The sequence below is a fragment of the Synchiropus splendidus genome, chromosome 2 (genome assembly GCF_027744825.2).
Source record: "Synchiropus splendidus isolate RoL2022-P1 chromosome 2, RoL_Sspl_1.0, whole genome shotgun sequence".
In the NCBI taxonomy this organism is placed as follows: Eukaryota; Metazoa; Chordata; class Actinopteri; order Syngnathiformes; family Callionymidae; genus Synchiropus; species Synchiropus splendidus.
The window spans coordinates 32,043,957-32,069,338 of NC_071335.1; the positions used below are offsets into that span (position 1 = coordinate 32,043,957).

General features: G+C 42.6%; 1 protein-coding gene across 7 annotated transcripts in view; it reads left to right on the plus strand.

The window, feature by feature from the left end:
- The window catches only part of LOC128753506 (gamma-adducin-like), a 68,587-nt gene extending 43,522 nt beyond the window's left edge, over positions 1 to 25,065 (plus strand). For 4 of the 7 annotated variants that reach the window (XM_053855282.1, XM_053855279.1, XM_053855281.1 and 1 more), the window contains 14 exons: positions 9,614 to 9,752; positions 10,102 to 10,253; positions 11,108 to 11,188; positions 12,902 to 13,051; positions 13,490 to 13,633; positions 14,144 to 14,242; positions 14,828 to 15,004; positions 15,120 to 15,377; positions 15,784 to 15,888; positions 15,982 to 16,068; positions 16,457 to 16,474; positions 16,895 to 17,018; positions 20,348 to 20,434; positions 23,569 to 25,065. In XM_053855282.1, coding sequence (XP_053711257.1) covers positions 9,614 to 9,752; positions 10,102 to 10,253; positions 11,108 to 11,188; positions 12,902 to 13,051; positions 13,490 to 13,633; positions 14,144 to 14,242; positions 14,828 to 15,004; positions 15,120 to 15,377; positions 15,784 to 15,888; positions 15,982 to 16,068; positions 16,457 to 16,474; positions 16,895 to 17,018; positions 20,348 to 20,434; positions 23,569 to 23,813 — 1,866 coding nt within the window. In that variant the 3' untranslated portion in view covers positions 23,814 to 25,065. The remainder of the gene's footprint in view (positions 1 to 9,613; positions 9,753 to 10,101; positions 10,254 to 11,107; positions 11,189 to 12,901; positions 13,052 to 13,489; positions 13,634 to 14,143; positions 14,243 to 14,827; positions 15,005 to 15,119; positions 15,378 to 15,783; positions 15,889 to 15,981; positions 16,069 to 16,456; positions 16,475 to 16,894; positions 17,019 to 20,347; positions 20,435 to 23,568) is intronic. The other 3 variants (XM_053855284.1, XM_053855283.1, XM_053855285.1) reach the window with 3 other exon arrangements.
- The last annotated feature ends 317 nt before the right edge of the window (positions 25,066 to 25,382 follow it).

Sequence of the window (25,382 nt, forward strand, 5' to 3'; positions counted from 1 at the left end):
GATGAGGTGCTGTATATTTCTATAATGCTCTGCACAAAATTATCCATCAAGCTTCATATACCAGGTATTCAATTCTAACTTCAAAGTCATCCAAAAAATAGGCACATTTTGGCAATGGAATTGAACCCTAGCACCATCTACATAGACGTTTGTTTGAATAAAACAAAGGTTTTCTGTGCTATGTGCTAACTATGTCTGTTGTGTGGTTGGATAGGTCAACAAACAGCCATTATTACATCATCACCGTTGACAAACTGAATGGGTCTATTGGATGAAATCCGACTTCAAGGATACTGGTAAAGACTGAGCTGACAAACCTCTGGGTCATAAATGGCAAGACAAGAATCAATAGATCGCTCATTCAAGCAGTCCGGAGCTGTGTTCTCTGCATGGTTACTGGACTCTTATCTAAATAAGATAGCTAGGGTGAGAGCTTAGGTCATCCAGCTGAGGCACAACGCACATGGAGAAGTCCATAAAAGTGGCTTGAAGGTGGACTGTGTGGACTCCTGCTTAGAGAGGGCTTGACCAACTGACAAGCTTCAGGTGGTGGCAGTGTAGTACATTGGGTTGAGATTGTCTCAGGCTGTGTTCTGATTATTTATTATATTTTTCTGTTAAATTGTGGACATGAGGAAGTGAGTGACAATAACAGCACGTGGCTAGGATCTTTGTAACTCCTTGTGAAATAAAAGCAAGATGTGCCAAAGATGTATTAATGCTTGATAGCATCAACATGTTGTGGAGTAGGAATTTTTCAGGAGAACATCTTGTCAAGGCGACACAGCGCTGTGGGAAGCCCTGTGGTGGAGGTTTGTGGAGAGAGGAAGTCCAGGGCACTTGGCTTCAGCTCTGTGACCCATTGTCTCTACGCAGAAGAAAATGAATGGAAGCACAGTGAAAGAATGCTTTCTTGTCTAATGTTACCAACCGATTGGTCCTGGTGCTGTCTTCACCTACGTAAATAAAATCCATTTCTTAATGTTTATTTTGCTTGTTTGTTTTTGTTTGAAGAGCGTTTTCTGGGTTGGTATTCTCCGCTAGCCTCATCTGAATGACAAGGTCATGTTAAAGTTAAATTGTGCTATGCTTTGTTCATTCTTGTGCACATTTATTGGTCCCTTAGTGTTGTAAACACTGTTTGTTATTAGCAGTGAAACTGTCATTTTACTGCCTCACCATCGTAATTATGCGCAGCTACGTCTCACTGCGTCACACTGGAGGTCAGGCACTGGTATGTGTTTTATTCCCTGTGATGTGGTTTGAACCCGAGCCAGGACGCTCAGCCGAGGGTAACAGGTGTCTCGAAGCACGCTGCTCAGTGTTTCCATTCCTCACATCAGGATATTTGGCATCTGTGTCCTCTTATAAGCTCAACAGCAACAACATAGAGTGATACCAGATTGTTGAGGTTCACTGCTCTTCCAACATCATTATCACTGCTTTGGTTGTGTTAATGGAGCTTTTATGAAACTCTGTAAAGCAACTTTAATTCACACAAGCGTTTACTGATTTCAGTAGACGCAGAAGTGAGCTTTCATGATGAAAGTGTGAGATGAAACGACTCGATGGCACGTTTGAGTCAAGTCAGTGTGTACTGCAAGTGGTTGTGTTCACTGTAATGCACTCTGCCTAAGATGTATGTATTAAGATGTATTTTTCAGTCCATTGAGATGACTTTACCTTCAAGTTTTGCCACAGCATTCATTCAATTTCAATGCACATAGAATAGGTGTGTTAATGGAAGTAAAGCCGAACAGTCATTGCTCTCAAAGCACTGAAATTAGCTCTAAAATTAATCTTGAAACTGATGTGTTATAGCATTTGGTGTGACAAAAATTCATAAAAAAAACACCTCTTTGCTTTCTTCCCTGCTTCTGTTATCTTGTCAAACTCCCTTCCCTTGTTTCATTTTATGACAAGCTTTAGACATTATATTGCTGTGATTCACTTGCATTTATTTGGTTTTGTATCTTCAGTTCCTACAATATTTTTCCTCAGAAGCCGACGTTTGGGTTACATGAGGTCATAGTGAGGGATTACGCAGTAAGTGGAAAAATGAGGAAATGGACCTTGATGCTTTGTGGATCACTTCACTGCATTTGAAACCTTCTTTGATATCACTATGAATTATTCAGGAAGACTTTTTCAGAAAAAACAATCTGTTGTATTTATAATGCTTCCACACCAGCTCTGTTTGTCTCGTACTCATGTTAAAAAACGTCTTCCACTTATTTGCCTTTCCATTGTTTTCCGTCCTTCCTTCTCTCTCTCTCTCTGTTTATCTTCACTCCAGTGTTATGAGACTGGTGGCGGCTCCAGAATTACATGTTTCCTACGCTAAAATGGCAGGTTGTGTTTAAGTGAGACCAATATAGACCAAGACACAAAAATCTCCTACCACCCATTTCATTTACATGTCTGTTTACCTTCAGCCATCTTTGAGAGACATTTAAGTCAAAGTAAAAAGCAAGTCAAACGAAAAATAGATCATATTCAAGTATATGGCTGAATCTTACTCCAGCTGAGGTACAGTTACTGACCGCTGTCCCTTCTCTTCTTATCTCGTATCTGGTGGCAACAGCCCAAAAACAGCCCAAGAAGTGCAGCGTTTTTTTCTGTAGATTTTTTTTTTTTGACTGATAGTAGTGGGTGCCTCTTCAGGCAGCTGATATTGATCCTGCAGCTCCTCTTAGTTCATCCACTCTTCATGGCCTTGGCCTCACTGTATCATAGCTCAAGTCAATACTTCAGATTCTTCTTATTGCGAGGATTGCTTCATCTAGTCAAGCACATATTCTACTTCTAACCTCTGGCTATTTAGCTTAAATCCAGTGGATGAAAATGCACCAAGTTTCAAATCATCTTGTTTTGGCCATCAGTATTGTTTTGTCATCAGTGATTGGTATGACATGCAAGCACCTCGAGGGGATTTTTGGAGCATTCTGCTGATGATCATTGCTATGTTGCTGTGGTAAAGCAAAGCCTTTGTGTCTCTGACTACAGATGTTATTAGTGATTCTGTTTCTAGTCGAAAGAGTGAAAAGATAATCTAATGCAGAAGCTTGAGTCATTGTTTTGTTATTCCTTTATTCCTTCCAAATCCCCTCTTCTCTTTTTTTTTTATGCACAAGGAGTTTGTTACGAACGAAACCAGAATAACTTCTCAATAACTACAATTTCCTTCAGCTTTTCCTCAGATTTTGGTGAAGGAACTTTTCTTTTTCTTCCACCATCTTCAATCCCAAGTGCATTCTTTACTTTGTTCTTGCAGGTTCCAGTTAAAAAACACTCACAGGAGGCGAATGTCACGGCTGCTCTCTATTTTGTTTTTCCTTTCTTCTTTTCAAGTCCTGAAGGCCTCATTTGATAGAACATTAGTGGTCGGACCCGCTTCCAAGATTCTTGTAGGAAACCATCGCCTCTCCCCTCGGAGCTGTTTTGGCAGCTGTGTTTCTGTTTGGCATTTCGCAACATCTGTTGGGCGCTGAACTTAGCAAAACTTCAGCTGTGGAGTCGTGCCCACAGGATTAGAGGGCAACATGCTGAAAGTCTATTGCAAATCGGGGGCGACCTAAAAAATGAAAACAATTCTCCCGGTGCTTAAAGCAAACCACGGAAATTGAGGGAATTCCTTCTAAAAATGTGGATGTGGCCATAGTCATTTGTAACTGTCGTACTTCACCACAGGCCCTTCCTGAAGCCTCCACCTATTTGTATTTCAGTAGAGAGACAGACAGTGTGACTCTGGGGTTAACCACTACAGCCAGACTAAGCGGGTATCCCCCAGACCCTGCGGCAAGTGGTGTCACAAGTGGGATCTTCACATAGTCTGAAGCAGGGAGTTTGCTAACTGGACTTCCAAGTGGTGAACCTAAAAGAAAGAGATGCCCTTTTAAATGTAGATGTAAAGCAACAGATGGTCTTGTATGAAGGATGTTTGAGTCCATGTTTGCTTCCTTAAGAGAAGGAGGTTCAAGTGAGTACAGTGACTCGGTTGAGTTGGCTCCTTTACTGCATTACTAATGTGTGGTTTCAGGGTTCAAGGCTACCACACAGTGACGAGTCTTGCCGGTGGTAGTGTAGCTTAAACTATTCTAGAATTATTCTACTGTTACAAATGAGATATGATATTCATTTGGCTAATCAAAAAGAGGTGGAAATTTAAGTAAGCAACTCATAACGTCAAAACACTGGCTCAGAAATAAACTGAACTCACCAGAGTTTTCATCTGAAGGCCATTGATATTTCCACATCCATCGCGCAAACAGTCAGCAGAAACATTGACCATAAGGTGAAAGGTCACAAGGTCTTCAACTGTGGAAAGACCATGAATAAAAAAAATGTGCTGCCCATACTGGAATTGTTTTGAGTTGAGAAAGTTGGTGTGTCCAGGAGGATGTTAACTGAATGTGCTGGTATCTTGCATTACTATCGCTGTAGATCCCTTTGTGTTAATATCGCACAAAGGTGAAATGATCTGAGTTAGGAGACGTCATCAAAACACCTGAAAATGAAGGTCACTGTGTTCTCCCTAGTGTACCTGTGCAGGATATTTGTTACTGTGAGAGCGTAATCTTATCCTGCTGTAGGAAATGACCTCATACTCGGATAGTGCGACAGAAAACAGCAGTTTCAGCTCAACTAAGAAAAGAAATGTGCTATATGTCTCCAAGTTTCTGGCTGATACAGTTAACCACAGCATGCTCGGCGGGAATAGCCTTCTACACCTGGGCAAGCTGCGGCCCCTTGTCTGTACAATTAAAATTCTGAATATAAATTTTCAAAGTGTTTGTTTTCTGTTCTTCTTCCCCATAACTACATTGAAATTACATTTGACACATAACGTCACCCCATACACTTTCCCCTTATTTAATAATTATCAGTATTTATTAATTTAGATCATTCATATAACTTAAGTTAAATCTAACTGTCTTCTATTATAATCTAATTTCCCTTCAACAGTCACAGTATATAATGCAGCCCCTGATATATACTGTGACTCGCTCAGCAAGCTTTCAACATGTGGACAAGACTACGACTTGTTCCAGTATTGATTCAGAAGGGCGCTGGTGGTTATGACGAAAATGAAGCATGACGTTGCCTGAAGGTTGTCATGCGACTGCAGTAATGTGCTCCACAAACAGAAGATGCCTTTTGTGAATGCTTGGCCCCAGAATAAATGCAGAATAAACTGCTGGATTCCGAAATGTCTCCCGCTTGTTTTATTGGAGTTACATGTTGTGCTAGTGATATGTATGAAGTCATTTCTCCTATATACATTTTGGCTTTCAAAGACACTAACTTGGACGTGAGAAGAGCTGCGCAAAAACACATGGCGGGATGTTATTTTGGTCCAACAGATGTGGGGGGTTTTGACAGAAATATTAATGACGAAATCCACTTTCAGCCCCTCAAGTAATCTCTTTGGATGATGGAAATCAAATCCCTGATGTTGTAATCTTCTTGCCTTTGCTTGAATTGTGTACGTGTGTTGATGTGTACTGTACACGCTAGCTTACTGAGACAATATTCTCAGACATTTGGAGTTTCAATACAAGTCTGTCTTAGTCCCAGCAAGTCATTTATCTGTGGCGATGGGAAGCTCTTCCATAATGGGTGAGCAAACAATCCACAAAATGTGTTTTAATGTGTTAGAAATGCCTGAAAAAATACAGCCGAGTCCCCTTTTTGTTTTCCCCTCGAGGCTGCACTGTTGAGCTCTTCTTTGCCTCTCTTCCGCAACAGTCAAATGTCATTGCTGCTGGAGAGATACTGTTTTCAAATCTATATACAAATATACAGGGCATATGATATGTGTGATATACTTGCTTCTTGATCAGACATACACTAGCAAACTGTTGGCTTCTTACCTAAGTAACCAGGAGTTAAATGGTCCATGACATGGGTTCAACCAAAGCCACAATTAAAAGGAAGAAATACTGTTTTACTGTGGGGGCTTTTTTTTCAGATGGAATGGCTACATAGCATAACGCTTGAGACACTTGGGTAGACATCAGTAGTACCCCTTCCATCATGTGTGGTTAATAAGATCCACCACACTTTCCCCTCAGCAAGCGACATAGGTTCCATTTCCCTCATCTGGAATAAGACCTGTGGCTTGATGGGCAACAGCCTTGTCTTTGCCAGGGTGCAGAAGTGGCTGCTGAATGTGTTGCTCTATGTGTTCTCCAGGCTGGTCCTCGTCTCCAAGTATCTCTGTTGCTACATCAGCCGCATGGTGTGCCCAAAAAGAGTTCTGCTTCATTTTAGCTATGCTATTGTGACACATTTCTTGTATGCAACAAGGGGGGAAACCCCCAGAATTATTACCAGAAACATGTTTGAGTGGAAATACTGTTTGAATCAAATAATTTTTTATTTTTTATTTTTTTACAATGATGATCCACTCAGCTACTTGTCTTGCAGATGTAGTAGCTCATAATGTAGCTTATAAGTTTATTGCCTGCACATTTGACCTTAATAACAGCATGAATTGGTCTTCAAAGTGATTGAGCACACTGTGAAAGACTTCAAGTATAAATGTGTTTTCAGATGTGCATCAAAAGTTGTTGAAGACATAACCATCTGAAGTCTGTGAGGGAACAGGTTGCCTTTGTGTTGTTGGGTGTTGACAATATGGTTGAGCAGAGACCATTTTGCCACAATAACATCAGGCTGACCAGTAGGGACTGAGATCACTGGCCAGTCTAGGAAACTAAACCTAAGTTTGTTACGTCTGACCTGCTCTTCCGCAGCCAATTTTCCTATCTTTATTCCTTCTTTCTCCATGTGGCTGGCACTACCAACTTTATTACTCTGAACGCTCACAGACCTGCTTGAGTTCCTGATTTAAATTAGATGAAAAACACATTCTATTCAGCAGTCTCCTTTTTAAAACCCTTATTTCACTATTGTTCAAGTGCTGTGGGTCATTGAAACCACTATCTCCAGCAAGAACCAGTCTGTCATTCAGCTCACAAAGCTGCCAACAGTCAAGTTTGAGTGTGGCAAACTGCTAGGACCAGATAGTGTTGGCTGTGCCAGGAAAATGTCCTGGCTGAGATGATGGCCACAGTATGTTTGTGCACACACAAAGTGGCAGTTGACGTGCTTCCGGTTGGTACATATGTTTGGCTGATCCACAACAGAGAGGAGCCTGAAGCAATGAGCTCTGTGTAATTCTGGTTGTGTTTGTTTTGGTGAAAGATGATGCAAAATATGAGCAGTGGAAATACAGCAAATTTAGACCCAGATACCAACCAGTCAGTGGTGGGCCGTGCATTTTACACATAGGCCTTCAGTCAAGTCCATGACGTTATGAGTATCCAATCACAGGACGCGTACAAGTCACGTTCAACATGAGGCCAGTTAGAAGGCCTCGCTGTCCCCAACTGGTGATCTGATTGGCTATCGCAACTATCCATCAACTATATGTGTCCGGTCACTCTGAGGGCACCTGCGCCTGCACTGTTGCTGCTGAAGGCCTTGGACATGTCCACACAAGCTAGCTGGATTCTGATTGGATAAAAACGCTATCCTAGAAAAACAACACTAGGATACACGCTGACATGAGTATGATTATTATGTATACTACAGTCAATATTTTTTGGGAAAATGCATTAATAATGAATTTGACTTTTGTCATAAATATGCTCATGATTCCTGGTTATGTTAGGCCAGCAGAGAAGGCCTTGCTGGCCCTGACAGTCCGCCACTGCAACCAGTACACATATTTATTTTCTTCCCTATTTGATCTTGTGGAGTCCTGTGATTCTGGGCTGCAGGTCTTCTACTTTGCAGGTCCACGTCTGGTTCATGTGATACTTATGAGCTACCAAGTCTACAAAGTCTTGTAGCAAATTGTCTATGTAAAATACTGGTAACACTTTAGGTTGAGGGGCACATAATAACTACATTCCAGGGCAAAATCTAGTCAGTCTCAACAAGACACTAATCAGTACTGTGTATTTATTACTTGCCTGGTAACATGCTGCAAATACTCATATCAATAAGTAGTTTGTTTGTTTTGTTTCTTGTGCCGTTTTCTTATGTGTCTTGTACCCGCACATTCCTTCCACTGGGGCGGGACTGTGCACTTTGAGTATTCAAAAGATTCATTATGATGAAATGTATATTGTCACGTGTTGTTGTGTAATTTATTTTGTGGGATCAAAAATATGGAATCAAGTTCCGGAGAATTTCACATCGACGGTTGAAGAACAATCGCCTATTCTAAACTTAAAAGTGTCGAGCCATGTCCAATACACGATCATTTATGCGGCGATTACCTTCATAATGTGTAAATATTGTATTCGGATATTGTTTCTTGAAGATACTGTAGCTTCTGGAGTTAGATGGAGGAATTCAGAAACTATTTAATGGAGGCCAGAAGTACAGTTTGGAAATTCTTTGCTCTCATAGTCATCTTAACAAACACAGGGATTGTTTATGTATTTACAGCAAGTCTTGTTTATATCACTGGGCTACAAGTGAATATCTGTCTGACAGCACAAAAGTCACTGAAGCAAACGGCTGACAAATATCCGGACCCACCACCATGGCACATCCGCAGCTACTTGGTTGCCTGAGCAACTCAGTGGCCGAGTCAGAAGAATGTCTGGGTCAGTCCAGCATCGACTCTTGTGTTCTGACTTCGAGGGCCGCTGGAGCCAACTCACTTGATGAAGCACTGGTGAATCATCTCCGGGGCGATGGGGGGCACATGTGAGTGGAAGCTAACTGTCAGAGATGTTGGAGACTCCAGGGGAACTGAGACGGAGCATTAATATTGATAAAGGGCAGTGAACACCAAGTGGATGTCTCTCTGTGGCACAGGGAAGCTGGGAGCAGTTATCATGGAAAGATTAGTGTTTTTCACTTCACTTGAGACTTACTTTTTTCTTCCTGACTAGACACTTGAACCAGGGTTCAGTTCTGAGCCACGACCCATTCAAGTCTTAATTCTTAGTGCATGAATCTTCAGTTTATCCTTCAGACTTCAGTTTCCAAACCTTCAAGCGTAAATGTGTCACAAATGAAGTGAAGAAAACAGAAATGTCTTTTTTACTGCCGTAAATACAGACAGCTGTGTTTTTACGACCCCACATAATACACTGTTTCACAACCGTGGAGCCACACACTTTCTCCTCCCAACCGACCAGTGGTGGTGTGAGCCAATCTGCTTTCAGCAGCTCTCTTAGGATGATTTAGATTGACAACATAAGGTGCATGTCTAATCTGAGATTAACAACGCTTCCTTATTTTCCCTCCTGTTATCCATGTTTCCTGTCCCCCCCATTGCTAAACCCCTGATATGAAGTCCGTTTTTCTGATCCTCACATAACACACTTGCATAGCAATAAATATATCAATATATGTTGACTGTTTAGCTTTGGTTATTTGCAGACACTTATATACACACATGCACTTGAATTGTTGCTGTGAGGTTTGTGTCATTATGTGATGAATAAAAATAAAAAATGTCAATTTTTGTGCTGTAAAATACATGCTATTATTTTTGGTTTTGCAAAAGGGTTCATTACCAAACATTGGCTTCTCCCATCATAAATGACTATACTCTCAGTTGACCCCTGTTGTTGTCTTCTCGCAGGCCTTCAAAGAAGAGTTGGAGAGTCTGATCCAGGAGCAGCAGAACAAGGGGAACAACCCTACAGGTCTGCTGGCCCTCAGACAGATTGCAGACTTCTTCATGGCCAGCTCAGTCGCCGGCTTCAACAGCTCCCCGCTCAGTGAGTAACTGACCTCTTTGGTTGGCAACCAGATGCTGACATCCAGCATGGCATGTCTCCCTGCTCATGTGGGTGCGACTACTTTGAGCCACCCCCCAAACAATTTGAAAAACTATCTAAACACAGGAGTCCGGACTCCGGAAGAGGCACAAATACTTCTGCTCTTTCATGAATTCTGGTCCAGACGTCCATATGGAGCGCCTGCTTCCAATCACAGAACTGGCCCTGACTGTGTATAAGAAATTAAAGACACTCATTTATGCTCTTATTTGAAATCCAAGACGATGCAGTGTGGGTCTAGTAGACGTGTAGCAGGTCTTCTAATATTTCCCTGATGTCTTGCGTGCAGGTCTGGGAATGGTCACACCCATCAATGACATGTTCGGTGTGGATTCATCCACCATGGTGAAGGGAGAGAAGCTGACGCGCTGCAAACTGGCCAGTCTCTACAGACTGGTGGACCTGTTCAACTGGGCACACTTGGCCAACTCCTACATCTCGGTAAGACGTCAGCAGGGAGTTAAAAGCAGTTAGCGCTAAAAGGCTCTTTCCAAGACTCGTCTCTATTTTTACCCGCCATGCATTATTTAGATGGAACAAAGTTCAAAGTTAAGCAGTGTCTCTGCGAGAGAACCTTTGAGTCAGAAATAGTTCAGACACTTGAGGAGGAACTTGAAGTGAATGTTTGTAGTCGCTTAATTGTTTTTTACACATGTGAAGTTGTTTAAATCACTATCAGGTCACAGAAGATGATTTAAAAAGCCCATGTAAATGTATTTAAAAGACTGCCACTGAAGCCGGTCTGTTTCATTTTTGAAATTTCATGTCATTTATTTTTCCAGACTGCCCACAGTCACGCCTCTTCTCAACTGAGGTGATAAATAAGGACCTCATCTAAGCTCTCACTTCATGAGCCAAACAAGAATTTTGCAATATTCTTGACAAAGTTTAAATGATTATGATGATTATAAGTGACATTTCAGCATAGCTGTTGAGCATATGCTTGTTTCACTGCCTGAAGGTTATCAGCCAAAATAGAGCGTTATTATTTTAGGTGACATTTTTGCTTGAAGAGTTGTGTAAATATTTTGCGTAAAGAAATGTACTGAAGATGAGAAATGGAACTCATAAGTTTAGTTTTTTACATGTCAATGTCAAGGTTTTTGTCTCTCTTACTGTAAAAAATTCCTAGTGGGAAATGAAAACTACTGTATAATCCTCTGAATTCCTTTTTTATAATGTAAACCATGAAACTGTTTTAATTTCCTTACGATAAAGGTGTAAATTCCAGGCCGTAAGGCAACATTTTTTTGAGTTATGGTTTGGTTTGACTGACATGTTGTTTTGTCCTCCAGGCTCGAGTCAGCAAAGAGCAAGATCACATCCTCATCATCCCCAGAGGGCTTTCATTCGCTGAGGCATCCGCTTCAAATCTGGCAAGTTCCACCAGTTGATATTGTTTGCCTAAATATTAATTCTTTCACTTGCCAGGTTCCTGAATTTCTTGAGGTCTAAGATGCAAAAGTAACGGCTTTTACTGTCTGACGCAATTTCTTTTGCGGAGTTCAATATTTTAAAAACTATAAGATAATCATTTGAATATTTTTTTATGTCATTATGTGAAAGCAGTACTATTATTTTCTACCTCTGTTGGTTGGCGCCAATGGCACCTACTGAAGAACATTGTGTACTGTTTCATTTCAGTAGTCTGACTTCATCTGATGTTTGTTTTCAACCTTTAATATTCTTCTGATCTCACCGGGTTTAGGAGTCTTTACTGAGACACGATGTTGTTGAGCTGGAAGTTGCTCTGAAAGTGTGTGAAGGTTCACGTGCAGGTCGCCCTGGTGCCATCAGATAAAGACTCTCCTCCTCAAGTTCATACCATGTGCAGCAGCTCAAGCTAAATGATGTCATCATAATTGTTCTCTCCAATAATTTCAACATAATGATTGCGGAAAATGGAGCTTCAACAGGTGCCAGCTATAATCTGCTGTATCCACATATTTTTGCATTTGATTTTTGATTGTTTTCCCTGTGGACCACATGTGGTGGTGCTCTTGGTGTACGTGTGTAGTTTGTCCTGACATGCCACAGTGTTATTGTTAGAGTCACAACTGTCCTGATGGTGTTGACATCATGGCCACTGTGGCAAATACTTCTTTATTTCCATTATTGGGATGGTGAACATAAATTCCCTGTCGAATTCAAGGCACCGTGCTCCTCTTGAAGTATCTATTCTGGAACGTTCTTATCACCTTCAAACCGTCCAATCAGAATCCAGAGTCCTTCTAGCATGGCCTTTGGCATTCCCATTATATTTAGACGTGTGGTGTTTTGGGTCACAGAGGGTCTTTGTTCAGCCTCCGACTGAAGGACACGGGAGGGTGAAACAATAGTGGACCGGAGGGATTCCACCCAGTCCGTGCTGCTCCGTCCTGACAGCTGGCTACCACCATGTGTGGAGATAGGGCGGCGTGTTTGGGGTCGAATCAAATCAATCAATAAAGTCTCATTCGATGGATGTTTAAAGACAGTGCTGGACATGTTCCAGGATTTTCTGCCTGGATTCACGCAGGGGTCACCAGCAGGCTGTTTTCGGATTTTGTGCTTCATCATTTAGGAGTGGAATAATCGTGGAGGTGCGTGTGGGAATGAGACAGGATGGGCGGGTGTCTTCGCCTCAGTCTGAATGATGGATGCGCTTCCTGTTGTGATACACAGCATTGTGAGAGAGTTAAGTGAGCTTCTGTTTTCTATCACCGAGCAACATGTGGTTGCGTTCAGGTCCGGCGCAGCCAGTGAGGACTCTCTGTCTGTTATCAACCTCTTAACTGCGAGCGCTGACATCTGCACTCACTTTTCCTGACGCGATTCCTTCTGTTTCATGCTTCGGTCCCATCCAGCACTTATCTGTCTTTATTGTCCCTTTTATGGTCGTCCAGCTGTCTCTCCTCCAGCTATCAGCCTGGATCTCCGACGTCTCCCGTCCTGTAATCCAATAACCAGCCTGGGCCGCTGGTTTCACCGTTGTTGTTTTGTTTCCGTGCAGAGTCCGCCTAATGTGATTTCTGCTCAGGAATCATGACGTGTGTGTGAGGCCGTTTGCACTTGTTCACCTCCTCATTGCTCTCCCTGTCGTTTTTCAGGTCAAGGTCAATATCATCGGGGATGTTATTGAGCAAGGCTCCACCAATCTGAGACTAGACCCCACTGGTTTCAGCCCCCACGCTGCCATCTATTCCATGCGTCCAGACGTCCGCTGTGTCGTACACGTGCACACCCCCGCCACGGCAGCAGTGAGTCCTATATATTATTAATCTAACTGTAACTGTTTCTCACCAAATCAAATACGAAACTATACTAATATAATAATTTAAAATACTAAACCAGCGGGGGCGCTGTTTGGGGCATGTCATCAACTGACAGCGCCGTAATTGTTTTATGTGGTCAGACCTGCTGGTGGCACGTGCACCAAATGAGCCATCATTAAAATGTAAAAAGTCATGAAAGGGTGTCATCCAACCGAGCAACAAAATCCACTACTTCTAAAACTCTTGAACTTCACTATTAGTCATCAACAGCTTTAGGGATTAAGCTGCTTATTTAGCCCTTTGGTCCGCAAAAACATTGACATAAAGCTGAAGTTCAACTACCAGCAACGAAGAGCAGGTGAAGTCAGGCCCTCTCCTTGGACTGCAGTCGTCAACGGCTCTGCTCACTCTCGCCCCCTGCAGGTGTCGTGCATGAAGTGTGGCCTCCTGCCCATTTCCCAGGAGGCTTTAATTCTGGGTGAGATCTCCTACTACAACTATCACGGCAGTCTGGACGACCAAGACGAGCGCAAGGAGCTGCAGAAGGCTCTCGGTCCCACATCCAAGGTGAATCACACAACCTTTGGTTTGTTTGTTTTTCTATCAGTACAGTCTCTACTGTTCTTCAAGGAGAGTCAGTAGATCATTTAACACTTTGGGAAATAAAGGTGGAATTAAGTTTGTCAGTATTTCTGAGTTATTATTATTATTATTATTATTATTATTATTAGTATTATTAGTATTATTATTACAGGCATGGTTCAACCAAATTCTCTTTAGATTTAAAAAAAAAAATCATCTTATTCATGAACAGGCTTGTAGTAAGGAGGGTGTCTGGTCCGATGTTTGTTTAAAAAAAAGTTATTTTTGTACATATCAATGCTTACAGCTTGTTTTTCTACAGAGCAAGTAGTAAAGTCAGTCATTGACATTTCATGTCTGCAAGGGAATGGCCTGGGGGGGTGTCTTTAGACGCCCTGTTTCAAAATCCTTGCTAAAAGCCTGTTCATAAACAACAATAAAGTGGTTGAATAAAGATGAGAAATGAATTTTGTTGTATGTGTGTGTGTGTCCAAGGTGCTGGTGCTGAGGAATCATGGTATCGTTGCCCTGGGAGACTCAATAGAGGAGGCGTTTCATTACATCTACAACGCAGAGTTGGCCTGTGAAATCCAGGTGAATACACACACTGGAACGCAATCGTGAAAGCGCACGCATTGAGGCCTAAACCCGAGCACCAATAAAGACAATGTTGTCGTGCAGTTATGTATGTTGTTATACACACATGAACGTGTTCAAAACCACTCCTCAACTCATACTGTAAAACGCTCATATACAGAAATATATTTGTATGTATGCAAAACAAAGTGCATCCCTTAGTAAAGTTATTCAAGGACGATTTCAGAAGACTTGGGGAATACAGTGTTTCTAGTTTAGCGCTGCGGCTGGACGCAATTTACTGAGTGTTGATCACAAACAGTCATATTCAGAACGAGTCAATGTCTGAGGTGATTAATGACAGTTCAGCATCCTCCACTGTTGTGTTTTAGATGATGTTCTGCACCAAATCTCATGAGAAAACATTAATCCCCCCCCAGCAAAGCCAGCTTAATTTCTATAAATAAATCCCCTGCCATGTTTGTTGTCGGTGCTTTCGTGTGCTTTAATGCTTGCGACTGCGACCTTCTTTAAGCCTCGTGACCGTTTTTGGAAGCGCCGCTATTGTTTTGTTGATTGTCCCTCCCTGCATGTGGGCGTCAGGTGAACGCCATCTCATGTGCTGGCGGAGTGGACAACCTCATCGTGCTGGACCAGAAGACCTACAAGGCACGCGTCGCCGACGTCGCCGCAGCTGGCAAGGTGAACATGGGCGGTCAGTACAAGTGGAAGCTCGGCGAGCTGGAGTTTGAGTCTCTGATGAGGATGCTGGACAATCTGGTGAGTCTGCTCCCGCGACTCAATGAGTTTCATTTTTGGATTAAATACAGAGTTGAACTGTGATGTCATGACTACGTCGCCTCATGCATATTTAAAACAACTCCTGTTCCTCCAGGGTTACAGGACGGGCTACACCTATCGGCACCCAATTGTGCGGAACAAGCCGAGACACAAGAGCGACGTGGAGATTCCAGCCACTGTCACTGCCTTCATGTTCGAGGATGATGAGGACGCCGGCGCCACTCGCTTGCCCTTCAAGTTCCTGCAGCAGCGGCAGCAAAGGGAGAAGACGCGCTGGCTGAACTCACCCAACAGCTACACCAAAGTCAGCGTGGAGGGAGGAGAGGAGCGGCACAACAGCAGGACGACCACGGTGACTCAACCTTCTTTAGAATATTAGTGGTGCATATATATTACAGTAGCGATGCAATGGGTCCATCTTGTGGTGAGGCTAGGTATTGCGTCGTAAGCTTCAACTTCATATTCTTCAACTGATTTAGTCTGTTATCTGTATGTTGTTTGAATTTATTTCAGCCAAAGTAATATATTACACATGAAAGCAAACCGATGAACCAAGTGGGAGATCACCATGTCATTTCCTGTCAATCATCATGGTTTAAACGGTGGATGTTTACAGCCGTAAACAGTCAAAACACTAATGTTGTGTGTTAGCAGAGTAGCAATAATGTAATAATCATATTAATAATTGCTATTTTTAACCTGCACCCAAATTACTTATTTGTTATCCAAACTTTACCTTGTCCTTTTCCTTTATTTAGTGGAAGAAAGCAGATGAGACTGGAACTCCGATCCGTATCGAAGATCCAAATCAGTTTGTTCCTCTCAACACGAACCCAACCGAGGTGCTGGAGAAGCGGAATAAAGTGAGTGTTGAATTAACGACGAACTGCCTGAACTCTGAACCTTAATATTTTTAAACATATCATTTACTGCATGTGCTCTTTCTAATCCCACAGATCAGAGAGCAGAATCGGTACGATGTGACGACATCAGGGCCGCGATCTCAGCACCTCGCTGGCATCCCAATTGATCCTCCACGACGGGTGAGACAGAGGAACAGTGCATTTAGCCAAATATATCTATTAATAGTAATGTAATATATATAATTCATTTAGCTTTTTTAATTTTTTTATTTTTTTCATTGTTGCGCCAGTAAAAATGTGCAATGAAACTGCCATGTGTTCATAAAAATATTGAAGCTATTTTGTTCATAAAATGAATTGCACGTGATTTTTAATTTATACTTTTAAACATTTTAAAACGTTTTTTTAACTCAGTGATGTGAAATAGCTAATGTAATTACATTATATGCGCAGATGCTCCTTCCCTCCGCTAGATGGAGACATTTTCCATTATATTTAAACTCACACGGATGCGACTCTAGTCGGTTAAGTGAACAAACAGAAGTTGACTGCGCATTTTGTCTTTAAGGTGCAGATAAAAGTGACGGTAAATATCCACTAATAGTTCTGTGTGTTAATTTGTTTTCCTCATGAAAGGCCGCTGCACAAAATGTTGGCATTTTGGCATGTTTTTAATTATGTTTTTCAATGTGTGCATGGGAGTTTATAGACATTTGAGGGTGTTTCCTTCACTGGTGTGTGTTTCATGAGCATGCATCAGAATTGTTTCAGACATATTAAAGCTCTGTTCATCATTTGTGAGGTGTGATGTTTCTCATATCTGTTTTAAAGAGCTTGAAGTTTGTGGATAAGCAGCGTGAGATTTGTTTTGCAGACGTGATGGTTGTGTGATGTGGTCACCACCACTGGAACATGTTTATAGTCTGTTTTTTTTTTTTGCTGTACTCTTGTTAACATGTGTGTCTGGTTGTTACCATGCTCACGCCTCCTATCTGCTCCTCCTCAGCCATACGTGCCCACAGAGGAGGACCAGATGGCTCCCCAGCCTCCCAACCCCTTCACCGAGCTGTTAGAGAAGGACATGGATGAGTACCGCAAGAACATGGAGAGGCGGCAACTGGGTCTCAGTGGTACGGCAACTGACAACACACTCACACGCATCAGCGTGCACATACACTATAGTTAAATCAATGTTGTTCTGATCTGGAGGCACAAATACACACACAAACACCAGTGGCGGTTTAAGGTTTGAATTGGAAAATAAAAGGCTACTACTTGTATTTGTGTTTGACAACACACAAATTTGTACAAAGTTCATCTGACATTGTGTTATGAATATTACTTCCTGCCATCAGGTGCCTCTAATGTACATGGAATATTTCCAGAAGCTAAACATTAGATTGAGTCAAAAAGCCTGATGGAATTTAATTCCCAAACTTGTCACCTAAAAAAGAATCAGGATTTTCATTATTTTTACTTATTTATTTTCCTTTTTCTGGTGCTGGAAAAACCCCATAACCTCTCATGGGAATGTACATCTCTTTCAAATGTGACTTTAATGTCATGTAAGATACAAATAGGGGTGAGTGAAATCTGCGAATTGGAAGGTAATAAAAGAATCACTCACATGAGGGATCAGATCTGAGCCCCTTCTAGATTGCGATGGTGAGTAGTGATGTGTAGTGAGAGTAAAGGAGGAGATACTGGAGCTGCAGGACTGGCATCACTGAGGACCATGTGTGCAATAGGAAGAGGTTGGTTCTGAATGGAGCTGGTACACTTCAGCAGCAGAATGACCCAGAATGACCTTTGGATTGAACTATTGATTCTTGTTAACTTAATGGCTTGTGCTCATTATTCCAACACACACACACACGAGAGTCAGTGCTAATCATATCAGCCGTCTGCGCCCTCACCTTCTTCCAGAGTGGAGGAAGTGATCAATAATGAGGAGATACTTAAGGGTGGGGCTGTCACCGGGGGCAGATGAATATCTTCATTAAGGGTGTGTTGTTTTTAGGGTCACACCTCCCTTCCCTCCGTGGAAGGTTTGGCCCACGTGAGGGACGACATGACGACAGCGCCAACAGACAGCCGCTCTAATAACAGGCGCTGGTTGCTATGGCACTGGTGCCCACATGATTCCATGAATCCCCAGTGACCAATCTGGATTCAAGCTGGGGACCGTCTGGAACCGAGCGCACTCACACATTTAAACACACGCATATGTCACGCTCTGTCTTGTGTTCGTTTGAAATGTGCAAATTAGAGGCGCGAGTGGAATTCAAAGCGATGTGAGGAGAGCTGCAGCCACGGATGCTGTCAGCTGAAGTCCATTCAGTAATAGTGTGGTGCCGAATTCCTTATATGGCTCAGATGTTTCACTGAAACTGCACTTCACTGAAACTTTAGCACATCAAAGTAGCCTAGTCTGAGGCGTTTTGTGAGTCCTAATACTGAGGTAAATACCATACAGGGGACCAAAAGGCAGCTCTAGACGTGCCCTGAAAGAAATGTTAAATGCATAGGATTATTGACATGCACGTTATATGATGAGCAGCTTGAACATTCACAAAGAGACTGGAAACACAGTGATATAGTATATGTAGCAGGTAGTTTTGATGAAGAAATGATTCACAGCAACTTAGGACGCTCCTTTAATGCCTTTCACTGCGGAACCTGAACGCATCAGACTGACAAAATCTCTTCAGTGCATCATATCTGTTTAAAATTAGATTGTCTGGATGGATGGAGGCAGTGTCTCAATCCTCTCTGCCTGACCATCATTCGCTCCACTTTCTGCATGAAAACTTTCCGCTGTGGATTCTGGTCCTGGTGGAGAACAGGCGCTTACATAACTGTCGTCTGTCGGTGCGGCATGAGAACGGTTGTGAATGACGGCGACGCCTCCACTAACTCGATGTGCGAACGGACGTGTGAGTGTGGTACAAGAATATTACTCATTCACAGTGAGCGAAGTGACTCGTGATGAGATGAATCGTCCATTGTCCTCGCTGTCTTTCCTCTGACAAGCATTTGGGATGCAAGTGCAAAGTGGGCTCTGCCTTCATCGTTCCCCGCCATATCGAGTGTTCAAGTGTCGCGATGAAGTGGCCGATATATCGACCCGGAAACTTTTGAGTGGTGAACCAATTAACTATTTTAAAGAATTTTGGGCTGTGCAAAAAATGGAATTAATACAAGAAATTAGACTGAGAAAATTCACCAATAGTGTATCTAAAATCAGAGCTCGGTATTATTTTTGTTTTTTAAACTTCCTGTTTTTTCTGTCTATTAGCCAGTAGCAGTTATAACAAAATGTTCTCTTAAATTAGCATTACTCCTTAAAATAATCTAATTTAACAGTATTTTTAAAATAACCAAAATAAAGTGAAACATATAACTTTTATGATACATAGTATTATTGTGTATTATTTGAAGCATATAAGGTCATGGCGTAATTACACGTTTCCCTATTTTCCCAGAATTTAAGTCAATTTTAAGACTTGTTCTTCTGTCCTTTTAGCTCGACAGCGGCCCCACAACAATCCCAGTCTGTAATGTTGCCCCTGGACATTTTATTGTGTCTGCTATAAAGTGTATTTTGTTTGCTGATGATGTACACAGAGGACTAAAAGTCAGCAGTGGCACAAATGAAGACAACAGTGTGTCAACAGAAGTGAGGATGATAATGCGGAGGGAGTGAAAGCAGGAAAAATATTTGGGGTGTGTCATGGATTGAAATCTATGCAGGTAAAGAAGAGAGTGCAGGCAGGGTGAAGAGGCATAAAGAGTGGCAGAGAACCTTTGCAGGACAGTCATGAGACCTGATGTTTGGTTGAGAGACTGCAGCTCTGACACACATACAGGAAGCAGAGTTAGGGCTTGAAGATGCTCAGGTTTTCAGTGGGAAACGCTGGAGCTTGACTCCCAAGTAAACAAAGTCTGGCAGCTTCTGGGCTGATTGACCCATTTTTCCGATGTGATGGCCTATTTCTTTTTCCACTTCCTCTTCAACAACTGGAAATCTGCTTCAGTCTGAATGAAAACTGCAAATCATGCTCAGCGGTAGCATCTCTCATGCTGTGATACTGTCATACTTTTGATGAATCCATCCTGCTTTATGTGGACACCGACGTGTTATGTGTCGCCAAGGTTATGTGAGGGAACCGATAAAAGTCGTGGTCAATGAAAAGTGCTGATTGTGACCTAAATGTCAGGCTCAGAATCACATGATCAACAGCCGAGGATTTTGGAAATGTTTGAGGAAAAGCATCTGTGCATGGCCTGATTCTAACATGTGTGTGTTTCCACTAATCTCTCCCCCTCTTCACTCTTCATCCCAACCCCCTTTCGAACCCAAACCTCCACCCCTGCTGTCGTCCCGCTGCTCCAAAACCCCTTTGCCACCCTGCAATCCGCTCACCCGCCGACCCCCTCCCCATCCCTCACCCTGCAGATGGCGAGCATGAGCTAACCTCCGACGACGGCTCCACGCTCTCTCAGTGTCTGTCTCTGTCGCCGCAGAGCACCCCGGCGAAAGAAGGTATCACTCACTCGGACAGAGACGCTTCACTCCGCCGAGTCTCACTGTGTGTGTGTGTTGGCACGTGTGACTTAATGTGTCGGACTAATGCTGGGATTATGCTGCACTTAGGGGATCACTGCTACAACATGTTGTTTTCACACCAAATATTTTAAGAGTTGATCAGAGCCTTTCAAAAGAAAACTTTGTGTCATGCAGTGAAGTGGGAAGATCCACTGGTGGTGCGGTGTCCCTCACTGGTGTGTTCACAGCTACAGATCTGTTCACAAAAGCAACAGCCAAACATCAGTTTGTGGGCAGCCACGTTGGATTCTCTGGTTTTCTTTAATTCATGAGCGGTTTCTTAACAAGTCTTACATTCAAATCCCTCACTCTCAAGTGTTAAGCCTCAGATCTGCATAAACAAACCGAGAACGATCTGTTCTTTTATCAACAGTTAGCCTTTTTTCAAGGAGAACTTTTACACTCTGTGACACCAGTCTGCTGCACCCGCCGGCCTCTTTCTAGTCAGCGGGGCACGACAAGGAAGTGGGGAACTAAATCACAAAACCGGTTTCAACACATTTTTTATTTTCCGATTCGGACCATACAGTTTTGACTCTTGTGGAATAACCACCTGCCGCGGTGCTGTGGAGGGATATCTCTGCCATTAAGATTTCAATACAAAAAACAAATTGAATTTAAAAATAAATAAATAAAACAACTGCAGTGCTGAACCACTAGTGACGTTGCATTCAATGTTGTTGGAGGAAATTGGAAATGTGATGACAGAATCATACAGCGTGGCATTTTTTACCTCTTTTATATCGTGTTTGATGGCACCTTAAATAGCAAGTACATTGGAGCAGTGTGTTGTATCTGCACTTTTTTCCGACATCCACGTGACTCATCCACTTATTCATATGTTTTTACAGCATCACAATATCTGTGTTGCCTGTAAACATCATACCTGAAATTCTGCGGTTTGAGTGCTGCCTGTCTTGATTTGGCTCCGCCCACTGAGCAAGGACACGCTCCCAACGCCACTTCTCTGCCATCAGTGTTGAACTCGTAAAAAAAAGATTTAGAATTGTAAAAAAAAAGTTTCAAATCTGAAAAAAAAACTTTTGAATTCGTAAATACAGTCTGAAACCGATAAAAAACCTTTATATTACTAACTTAGATCAAATTATTAATTTTCAGGCTGTAATGAAAACTTTTTTAAATACAATGTTTTTTTTTAATTCAAACAGAGCATCAAAACATAGAATTTTTTAATTTTTATTTTTTTTATTCATTTTTTTTATTAAAATCTTAAAAACAAGGCATCAAAACATTTTTTGGAATTTTTTTTATTATTTGGATTTTTCTTTCTTTATTCAATTTGGGTTTTTTGTATTCAAACCTGGCGTGCAGAGATATCGACACAAGTGCGGACCAGATAAAGTACAATTCAATAGTAAGACTGTGATCCGTGAATGAAATCCTTCCAGTTCCAACACTCCACAGGATCACAGGGCGGTTTATCGTGCAGTGACTGACTGTGTCACTTGAAGACAATGCTGTTTGAACGCAGCATGGTGGAACACATTACATGCCCAATAAATCCTTGTACATGAATATTTTTTGAATGAATGTGTAGCAGAAATACGTACAACTTTATTTACAAAATATAACAAAATTATTCTACTTATAATAAAAGTGTTTGCCTCATTTGGCCACTATGAACACGTAAGAGTAAGAGTGGACACGCCTTCCTTCATTGGCCCCTTCTACTGTTGTGCTTCTGTGCTTGGGGTGGGTTGTGTTTCTGTTTGTACGCATGGCTTTAACACTGTTGTTATTTCTTGGCCTCTCTCGAGCACAAACACCAAGCTTTATGATACGCTCAGATCAGTTGCCACGCTGCAACACTACCCTGTTGTCCCCGACTCACCTGTCACAGACAGAGAGCGCAGCGTTACGTGAACAGTTATTCACCTGTCACAGTTTCAGAGGTGGAACCAGGACGCGGTCTCTGGGTCAAAAGGGTTTTTACGCAGGGAGATAAGTAGAGCACCGGGACACGGCGTCTGAGGGAGCACACGAAGAATGAAGCAGGGCGACGCCAGCAAGGAGTTGGTTTCACTTCTACAGGGCTTTGTGTTATGATAAGACACATTATGGTGCTGTAAACACACAGGCTCATCATGTCCTGACCCATTTAGGCTGCTCTCATGAGCTGATCCAGATTGGATATCTCACGAGGAAAAAAAATGTTTTAGCTGATGAGTGATAGTGTTATGGTGAGGAGGAGAGGGAACAGAGCCGCGGCAGCAGAAGCTGGTAACGTTTGTGGAAAGAAGGAGTGGATGGTCGATGGGAGCCGCTACGGTCTTCCGAGGAGTTTCCAGTAGGGATGGGCAATATGGACAAAAAAAGTTATCGCAATAAATGTTCTTATTTCGCCGATAACGATAATTATGACAATAAATTCATTTTCATTCTATTCCATGTGTTGGACACTACAGTCTCTCTTGAAACTGTTTTATGATGAAACTTATTAGTGGAGTTTGTCTCCAACATCATTATTTGTTTATGTTTAAATACAATAGTTAACTATGTGTTTCGCTAATACTTTGACCGCTTTAGAATTTGTTGTTCGTCCCTAACTGATGCTGGGGTGTAGCTTTAGCGCTGCCTGTGAGAGTGTGTCCGCGATCAGTGGACCCAAATGGGGACGCGGACAATGATACAGCTGCCAATACCGGAGCGGAGCTCCGTCCAATATCCAACTATTTTCGCCACGGTGTTTCGCCGTGCCGCCAGCGCAGCGTCACAGAACCTATGAGGACCACTCCATCTAATAAAATAAACACGGATCCAAAGACTCAGAGTGGACCGATGTCATTATCAATATTTTCCCTGTATAAAAATAAGTTTAAAACTACGATCGTGAACCAAAGTCCACCACACTCTCCACAACTGTCAAATACCGCGGAGCTGGACAGCGCGGCGCACCGTCACGGCCTCGTCATGTTCACGTGTACAAGTCCAATGCAGCCGTGTGTTTATCGAATTTATCGTGGAGATTATGTTTTTGGCGGTACATTGTGTACAATAAGTTATCGCCCACATGTCTAACTCCTCATCCTCTGTCCATTCCTCCCCTCCAGAGAACCACACGGGCCTGATGAACGGCAAGGACAACCACGGCGACGAGGAGCTGTCCAAGCGCATCAGCCAGCTGACCACCAGCGTCGAGAGCGTGGAGATCTCGGTGCGCTCCGGCGAGAAGATAGAAGAGGCCTTGACTCCCGAGAGCTCGCCTTCCAAGTCCCCCAACACCAAGAAGAAGAAGAAGTTCCGCACGCCGTCCTTCCTGAAGAAGAACAAGAAGAAAGAGAAGCTGGAGGCCTGAGCGGGGGGAGCAGCGTGAGAGCGGCCCGCCGCCACCTTTTCCTGTTTTTATTTTGTATGTTTTTATCGTCCTTTTATGATTTCTCTTCGTTTGTACGTTCATTCAAATGTTTCAACGGAAGGTGTCGGCAGCGGCAACAGCCAGGCGTTTGTTTTCAACCGTGGGAAATGTCGCTCGCCAAACCTGTCGGTCACTTCCTGTCAGTCTTCAATCCAGAGTAACTGGATCCACCTGAAAGATTTACAAACGATTTAAAGAAGAGTTCAAGTATCTCTTTTATCAACTCTCACGACTCGTGTGTGTGTGTGTGTGTGTGTGTGTGTGTGTGTGTGTGGGTGTGTGTGTTGCTGAGGGTCACCTGACTCTGCGCTGGGAACTGAAAGGCCGCATGAAATTTGAAGTCACACTGGAAAGTTGGTTTGAGACTAAACAGCCACAGGGCCTTGGGGTTTTCTCACCGTTCTCTGTTGTCGCAGACGTCAGCGCAGATCCCAGCACCAAACTGGAAGATGGAGACTGGCCGAACCTAAAGCAGTCACTTTGAGTATTTATGTAGCAGTCTTCCTTCCTACGCGTTTCCTTTTTGCCAAACTGAGAAGTCTGATGTCATCTCCGGAACATACGCTCTATTTTGTCTACGCTGGAACAGTGAAGCTTATTTTTGCTAAAAAAATGTAAACCTCTATATTCTAATCAGAGTAACACACACAGATAGAAGAACTGGATTGTGTTTTTTTAAAGACTGTATTTTTTAACAACGCTGCACTTTTCTTGTGGTAAAGTTGAACACTTGAGTTTGCAAGTGAAGGAGGTGGAGTGCAAGTGCTGTGAGGGGAGATATCGGCTGTTTTCGGGAGCGTTGGTGCCGTCTCTCATCACTTCGGCACCAAAACAACTCTGTATTTTCTTGCTCTGCCGGCTGCAGGTTTGAACTTCCCTTCATGTCAGCGCGAGGTCAGAGGATCGGGCAACGTCCTCCTCTTGCAGGTGAACCAGATGTACCAGAATCCCGGGTCGTAATGTGAAGCTCAGAGTTGTTGCAGGGATGGTACAAGGCCACATGTTTACTCAGTATTTGGCTGGGATCACTCAAAAGAGGGCGAGGAAGGTGCGCGATTGAAACTGGAACTGTACATGTGAGTCATAGTCGGATGAGAACGAATACACTGTGACATGAGCATGTTATTTTGATTTCTTTCTGCTTCTCTTTTCATCCTTTATTTGTATCACAGCCGTTTTTTTTTTTAGTTTGCAGATCAATAACCATTTCAAATCGCTCTCCAAGGAACATCCTTTTTATTTTTTTGTCTGCATCTTGCTTTACTAATAACTATCCATTTTTTTTCTCCCTCTGTCTCTTGTTTTTTTTTATGCGTGTTGCTTTGGCGTGCCAGAATGAGCCAAGCTACGTTGTGACCTGTGAAAAAAAAAAAATCCTATATAAATGGTTATCTAATGGAGTTGCTTTTAGCTGTACCGCTAATCACAAATAAACTGTACTTTAAGAACTCCGAGCTCATTTTCATCTTTGCGTCCCTCCATCTACATTTTTACTTTACATTGTTCTCA